This window comes from Balaenoptera ricei, chromosome 11 (genome assembly GCF_028023285.1).
Source record: "Balaenoptera ricei isolate mBalRic1 chromosome 11, mBalRic1.hap2, whole genome shotgun sequence".
In the NCBI taxonomy this organism is placed as follows: domain Eukaryota; kingdom Metazoa; phylum Chordata; class Mammalia; order Artiodactyla; family Balaenopteridae; genus Balaenoptera; species Balaenoptera ricei.
In genome coordinates, this window is record NC_082649.1 from 65,706,309 (window position 1) to 65,714,347 (window position 8,039).

The 8,039-nt window shown below is 44.6% G+C and overlaps 1 protein-coding gene across 1 annotated transcript; it reads left to right on the plus strand.

The window, feature by feature from the left end:
* Positions 1–2,733: 2,733 nt before the first annotated feature.
* Positions 2,734–6,721, plus strand: FAM240A (family with sequence similarity 240 member A). The gene is made up of 2 exons (XM_059939440.1): positions 2,734–2,882; positions 6,619–6,721. The coding sequence occupies exons 1-2, from the start codon at positions 2,740–2,742 to the stop codon at positions 6,719–6,721; spliced, it is 246 nt and encodes an 81-aa protein (XP_059795423.1). The 5' UTR covers positions 2,734–2,739.
* Positions 6,722–8,039: the final 1,318 nt, after the last annotated feature.

Genomic DNA, 8,039 nt, shown 5'->3' on the forward strand with positions numbered 1-8,039 from the left:
ACCTGTGAAGGAGTGGGCTAAACCCTAACAATGAGATGCTGGGTCTCCCAGGAGGTTAGAGCTGGGGAGCTTGGATGAATCTCCAGTCCAAAGAGAGAAGACAATTTTTCTCTACGCTTATTTTATTTTATTTTTTAAATATTTATTTTATTTTATTTCTTTTATTTTTGCTGTGCCGGGTCTTAGTTGCAGCACACAGGATCTTTTTGTTGCAGCATGAGGACTTCTTAGTTGCGGCATGCATGCCGGATCTAGTTCCCCGACCAGGGATCGAACCCAGGTCCCCTGCATTGGGAGCACGGAGTCTTACCCACTGGACCACCAGGGAAGTCCCTTCCTACGTTTATTTAGGCATAACTTGTGTGTAATAAAATCCACCTGCTTTAGATGTACAGTTTGATAAGTTTTGGCAATTGTATACAGTTGTTTAACCATCATGAGAAGCAAGATACAGAACATTTCCACAAGCTTAAAAGGCTCCCCAGGCCCCTTTGCAGTCAGTCCCCTCCCTCACCTCGACCCCAGGCCACCCCATCTGCTTCTGTCACTCTGGTTCTGCGGGGCTCCCACCACAGGCCTCTGCACAGTCCACTTCCTGCACCCTGGGTGCTCCTACCCACTCATCCTGCGTGTCCCTGCCCCGAGGAAGCACCCCGAAGCCCTCAGACCAGGCCAGGTGACTCCAGGGTGCCCCTCACTGGCCCCACAGACTTTCCCTCAATGCCTGAAGCACTGCCACAGGGATCACTGCCACTTCCAGGCCAGCTCTTCAGGATAAAGATAACTTGGAGATGGGGGGGGGGGGCATTTATTCAATTCAACAAATATTTATTGAGCACCAGTACATGCTTTAATATATTTAAATAAAACATAGGATAATCACATTTCCTAAAAACTCTGGGGGCTTACTGCAAGGTCAGTTGGATCTCTGCTCTTTTGCCAGGAAAGTATGAGATCACTGAGCACTTCCAGGGGATAAGAAAGTCACTTTCCTCCTCCCTAGGGAACAGTTGGGGGCAGTGGATGGGGCCTGGGCCCTGAGTACGACAGCTGCCCCACTTACCAGCTGTATGACCTCGATAAAGCCAAATTGCTACTCAACTTTCTTATCTGCAGAATAGTGCTTACCTTGCAAGATGGCTGTTGCTGTGACCTCCCTATGCTCAGCCCTCACTACCTCAGTGTCCCTGGGGCCAGCTCTGACCCAGACGTGACCATCGCATAAGAGGACAGGATCAAAGACCGAGTTCTCACCTTGGCTGCACATTAGAATCACAGGGGGTGCTTTTAAAAATCCTGACACCCAGGCCACATCCCAGGCTGATGAAATCAGACTCCCTGGGGACTGGCATTTGTTTTTTGTAAAGCTCCCCAAGTGATTCCAAGGTCAGCCAAGGTCAACAGACACTGATCCAGAAAGAAAAGAGAAGAGAAGTAGAATTATTTCATGTCTATAGAAAGAAAGTTGGGGGAGGTTGTGATAATTACTTATTGTTAATTATTACACTATGTCCTATACAGTTTGAGGTTTTAGAACTACAAAAGTTATATTTATTCAGAACTTTATAAACTGTGAAACAATTGAATATTCATGATCAAATTTAATCTTCAGAGAAATTTTAAAGATGAGGAGTCTGAGGCCTGGAGAACTTATTGTCAAACAGAAGGTGCATCAAGTTAATGGACAAATAGGTCTGCAGTGAATGTCTGGCTTCAAACCCCTCTCTGCTTCCACCCTGCCCTTGTCAGTCCCTCTGGGAGAGCTGTGATCCAGACCTTCATGCTGATTCCAGACCCAGGTGTCCAGACGCCCCTTCAGTACTTCCCCTTGGATGTTAGCGCCCAGGCAACTCAAACTCTGTCCAGCACTGCTCAAGGTCACTCTGCACGGCCCTCCTCCTCTGGTTGCCCATCTTTGCACAGGCACAGCCAGTGCAGCTCCACTGACATCCCTCACCTTTTTTTACCACATGGCGCTGACCACCTCCAGAATGCCTTCATTACCCTTGCCTCTACCACCTGGTCATAGCTCCTCCCTGGACATTTCCAGTAGCCCACTAACTCCTTTCCCCGCACCCACTCTCACCCTCCAGCCCCTGCTTTTGACCTGTCTGCTAGACCAACCAAGGTCTAGGAGTTGGGCAGGGGTTTCTTCGTGTAAAAAAGTGAGCATTTTTGAGTATCTGATATGTATGATTTCACACACAAGCTTGTGCACACACACAGGCACGCACAAACCTCAAAGCTGCTTGCTCGGTTGTGTCAGATGTTGGGACCATTTTCTGTGACAAACCTCTTCAGTAAAGGGCTTGAAAACATTCAGAAGTGTGAAGCCTGCCTTCTGCCAGTTACAGTTGTGGGACCACAAGCAAATTCTATCACTCCTCAAATGTCTCACCTATAAAATGAGGAAGGGAATGTTGACTCATGGGGATGTGGTGATAACTAAAGGCACAAAATGCCTGTCACACACTACTTGCTGATAAAAAGCTGAGGGGCCGTTCATCTGTAAGGAGGAAGGAAGGACAGAGGTATTTGCTAGGTGCCTGTGACACGCCAGGCTCCAGCAGGGAGCTTCTGCCTTCACATCCCTGGATCCTGTCAACAAACCAGTGTACCCCCCCATGAGGTTCTGTGCCTGACCTGGGTCTCCCTCAGGTAAATAGCAGGGTCTGTACCGTCCAGAGTCCAAGAGAACGTGTTCTACGGGGGTTCGACTGATATTTTCTTTTTCAGGTGATGAACAATCAGTACGTCCGCCGGGAGGTCTTCTGCCGGAACACCTGTCACGAGCTCAAACGCTTCTGGGAAAGAGAAATTGGCAAACAGACTTATTACCGAGAATCAGAAGAGCATCGCCTGGGAAGAAGTGCACTGGGAAAGTATGTGGCTTGTCTATTTTTTATTATTGATAATTAATTTTTAAAAATAGACTTTAATTTTTAGGGCAGCTTTAGGTTCACAGAAGAACTGAGCAGAAAGTAGAGAGCTTTCATACACCCCCTCCCTGCCATACACAGCCTCCCCTACCAGCAACATGCCCCACCAGAGAGATGCATCTGTTACAATCCATGAACCCACATGGACACATCATACCCACCCTTACTTGTCTGTTTTTTAAAAGCAAAATTGATTTCCCCAGAAAAATGTCAGATGGGCATCCTAAAGGACATAATTATTTTGATTTTCCATGCATATGGTCCTGTCACCATCTATGGTTATGGGCAGTAATTTTAAAAATTCTTTAGGACTTCCCCGGTGACTCCGTGTTTCCACTGCAGGGGGTGCAGGTTCAATCCCTGGTGGGGGAACTGAGATCCCACATGCCGCGCGACAGCAATCAATCAATCAATCAATCAATCAATCAATCAATCAATCAATAAATATAAATTCTTCTAAGCTAACAAATGTACACTCTAGTTCTTATCTGTATAAACAGAAAAATCTCTCCTCTCTGTCACCATTTCTAGTGTGTGAGGGTTACACTAAATTTGGGGAGCAGATCAGCAGATGTATCCGTGAAGAGCAATCAAGCAAAGGAGACAATGACCAATTAATTCTCAGTGCTCGTTTGGGTAAAGACACAGGATGTCCTGCGTGTTCTAGGAGGAGGGCCAATGGGCTCTCAGCCCTCTGGTGTGCATCCCTGTTCTAGCCAAGCAAGTCGAGTGGAGAGCAGTAACTCACGTGAGCAGACCAGGGTTGCTGTCTCTGGAAACAGTGGCACCTCACCACCCTCACACATACTGCCTCTCGATGACTGCAGGGGGTCACCCACAGGACACAGGGAAGGACAGGCCGGGTCGTCTACCCCCTCATAGGGAACAGCTCAGCTACTGTCTGTTCACTAAGACCACAGCTAGTGTGTGGCCAGTTGCTGGTGGGGCAGGTGTGTGCTGGCCCAATGGCAGGGCCCATGACCCCATACTGTCAGTCCATGGTTGCTGGGCTGAGAACATGTGTGAACTCACAAGAGTTAAATTCACTGTTACCTTCCAAAACCCCGTCCTGAGCCCTAGAGGCGAACCCAGCTACTTCCACATGCAGAGACCTGCTCAGCCATATTCCTGGCCACAGGCAAGAAAAAGCAGACTGTCCTACCTGCTGAGGCGTTGTGTTAGGGCATCTTGTCCAGGGATTCTCAGAGAAGCTGAGTCAGGTGGCCAGTCATCTGGGGAGTCCCTGCCATCTTCCTCCCCCGAGGCCAGGCCACTCAGCATGCTGCACACCAGAGGCCACACTGAGGCCTGTGCCACGTGTGTGTCCCCCGGGGCAGTACACAGAAGGCCTCAGGTGGAGTGAAGCTGACCTGCGGAAGATGCAAAAACCTTGTCTCTAAGCAAGGAGTAAGCCAAGGGGTGAATAAAATAGGCTCTGAAACAAACTGTGGTTTATTAAAACATTAAAATATATGTGTGCAGGATCTCTCCATGCACATAAAAAAGACTGCAGGAAAGACACTTTCTGGTTGGTGGGGTCGCAAGACTCTAACTTCTTATTTATCCTTCTCCTGCCTCTTCTAATCTGAACCTGGGTAGTCTGGCTCCAGAGGGTCTCTGCTCCTCACCACTACTCCACGTTGTCCCTTCATAAATTGTAGAAGACAGTTCTGGTTCATTAGGTTGTTCTGAGGCTTGAATAAGAAAATGTGCCTAGAGACTTCCCTGATGGTCCACTGGTTAAGACTTTGCCTTCCAATGCAGGGGGTGCGGGTTTGAGCCCTGGTCCGGGAGCTAAGATCCCACATGCCTCGTGCCCAAAAAACCAAAACATAAAACAAAACCAATATTGTAACAAATTCAATAAAGACTTTAAAAATGGTCCACATCAAAAAAATCTTAAAAAAAAAAAAAAAAGAAAATGTGCCTAAAGCACCCAGCATGGGGCAGGGCCCAAGGTCAGGGCTCACAAATGTCAGGCCCCCTGCCTCCTCCACACTCCCACTTAATCCAGGATTGAATATAGCAGCAGCAAGATGCTAAAGGAAGAGCCCTCCGGATGTGTAGCAAGTCTCCCTGTGCCTCAGTTTCCTCCTTGTTATTTTTATCATAGAGAAACAAACACTGACAGAAGAGGGATGTTGGGGAGTTACTGCCTTTAATTAGTGGGGAGCAGTAGGTTGACAGTGTTGTTCAACTATATCCTTACTGATTTCTTGTCTGTTTTACTGATGGTTGAAATATGGGTACTGAAGATTTGCAGATTTGTCTATTTCTCCTTACAGATCTATCACATTTTGTTTCATGTATTTTGAAGCTCTGTATTAGGTACATTAATATTTAGGATTATTATATACTCTTGATGAATTAAACCTTTTATGACAAAACAACCCTCTTTCTCTTTGGTAATATTCTTTGCTATGAACTCTACCTTGTCTGTTGTTAATATAACCACTCCAGCCTTCGTTGATTAGGGTTAAGATGGGATATTTTTCCATCTTTTTACTTTTAACCTATTTGTGTCTTCATATTTAAAATGAGTTTCTTATAGGCAACATATATTTGGATATTTTTTAATGCAATCTGTCAACCTTTGCATTTCAATTGGATTACTTATGTCATTAACATTAATTGGTATGATTGGGTTTAAATCTACCATCTTGTTATTTGTCACCCATTTCTCTCAACAGTTATTTATTCCCTTTCTTTTTCTGCCTACTTTTGAATTAAATATTTTTTATGATTCCATTTTATCTCCTCTTTTGGCTTTTTAACTATATCTCTGTGTGTTATTTTAGTGGTTGCTTTAACATTTACATATACATCTTTAACTTATCACTGTCTACGTTCAAGCGATACATTATTTCCTGTAGAGGGTAAGAACCTTACAATCATATAGTCCCATCTCTCCGCTCCTGGTCTTTGTGTTATTATACAAAGTACAATTTGACTTCCACATATGTTATAAACGCCATATTACATCATTAACAGTTTTGCTTTGAACTGATTATCTTTTTTTTTGGCTGTGCCGTGCGGCTTGAGGGATCCTAGTTCACTGACCAGGGATAGAACTCGTGCCCCCTGCAGTGGGAGCACAGAGTCCCAACCACTGGACCGCCAGGGAACTCCCATGAACCACTGACTATCTTTTAAAGAGATTTAAATAGTAAGAAGAAAAAAGTATTAATACGCACACACACAGATGTCTTTCCAGGTGCTCTTCATTCCACTGTGCAGATTTCCATGTGGTGTCATTTTTCCATCTGCTTGAAGGACTTCCTTTAACATGTCATATGTGACAGTCTGCTGGTAGTGAATTCTTCCAGTTTTTGCATATCTGAAAACAACTTTATCTCACCTCTGTTTTTGAAAGGTAGCTTTGCTGGGTAAATAATTCTAGATTTAAGGTTTTTTTCCCCCTCCTGTACTTTAAAGATATTGCACTTTCAAGGGAAATTTCAGAGAATTAAGACTAGAATAGTGCTCAAACAGAAGTGAGAGTTCAAATATGTATATATTTAAATTTGCAAGTCTTCTGCACACTTTTTAAAACCTGAACACATGCATGCACACACATGCATACACAGAAACCTTCAGAATAAAAAGGAAGGAAGCTTCCCTGAACCAAAAGCCATGGAGATGAATACTCCGTTTGTGTATATTTTGTTTCTATTTTCAGGCTCAGAGAAGAATGGAAGCAGAAACTGGAAACAAAGCTGAGACTACAGAAGAATTCAGATGAGACAGAAAAGCGGGCCAATGTTGGCCAAGAGCTTCACTGACACAAGAGGATACAAAGCACGGAGGTCACTCTGCCAGGACAAGCCAGTGCAAATCCCTGAGTCCCTTTGCTACACCATACAGATCCCATACTATTGTTTCCCCCACCTGTAAATCCTGTGGGGATTTACCTGTGAATCCTTCCCCACTGCTGAGTGGGGATTATTAGCCAAGGCAGTCCTCTCTGCATGGGGACCAGAATATTATCCCCAACATGTCTAAAGACGAGATTATCTAACAGCAAAGCTCCATGCAGCATACTTTATTTCCATACAATTATCTTCTAATTTTGAAATCCCGATATTTGAAATTCTAAGCACATGAGGGGGGATGATTTTCACGGTCATACTTTAAACATCGCACATTAGTTTTGCTCCACATTTCTCCTAGGAAACAGCACCATGTAATCCTTTCTCTTGTTTTCTCTTTATGAGAAGAGAAATGCACCTATCTGCAGAAATAAAAATATTGTAAATAGTCATTAAAATAAGGTTTGCAAATTAACTGATCTAATATTATTTTTCTCCACATGAATTTAATAGGCTTATTCAAAAACATGTTTACGTAGAACCATTCAATAAGATCGGGATAATTTTAATAAAACTTGGTTGCCATGCCATCACTGGTATACGCGCTCTTCATTTTGTTGCTTTCTTTTAAGTCTCCACATGCTGGCACTGGTTGGCTCTCTGTCAGCTCAGCTAAAGTATATCTGGCCACCCCAACAAAGTGCTTGTCACGTAGATTCTGGACTTTGAAATATCATTGTCACTGCTCAGCAATCTCTCAGGTCCCCATACAGGGTTGCTGCTTCTAAAAGTGCAAACTGTAACTAGGCCTGGTGCAACATTTCCCAACCAGGGCAAAGGAGCAGAGAGATACATGCTGTAAAGTACTTGATGGTTGTAGGCAGTGCCTGCAAAGCCTTACATATTCAAGGGGCAGTGTTACCAGGAGACACAGAGAGCAAGGCAGAGGCAATTCTGAACAGAGCAAGTGTGGTGTTCCAGTCCTCTAAATGCCCTGATGTGCCCTAAGGTGCTTCCATCCACATCCCCAGGGAGCCCAGATGGGAGCCACCAGGAGGCAAGAAGAGTTGGGGGAGCATTTCCTCAGGTTCCACACTTATATGATCCAGGAAACAGGGCTTAGAGCCCTCCTTCCTGCTATGGTCTCTCATTCAACCTGGGATTCAATTCAACTAACAAACCATGAATCCCAGCTGGGTTCATTTGAGATTGATGAAAGAGGAATTTTTGTTGGGTATAAGAGGGAAATAGGAATTAAATAGAAGGAGAAGAAAAGACAGAGCTTTCAGGC

Bases quoted from the DNA above. Each gene is read 5' to 3' on its own strand.
- FAM240A (XM_059939440.1), top strand. From the start codon at position 2,740: ATGAACAATCAGTACGTCCGCCGGGAGGTCTTCTGCCGGAACACCTGT. The intron at 2,883-6,618 runs GTATGTGGCTTG...TTCTATTTTCAG, and splicing joins GGAAGAAGTGCACTGGGAAA to GCTCAGAGAAGAATGGAAGC.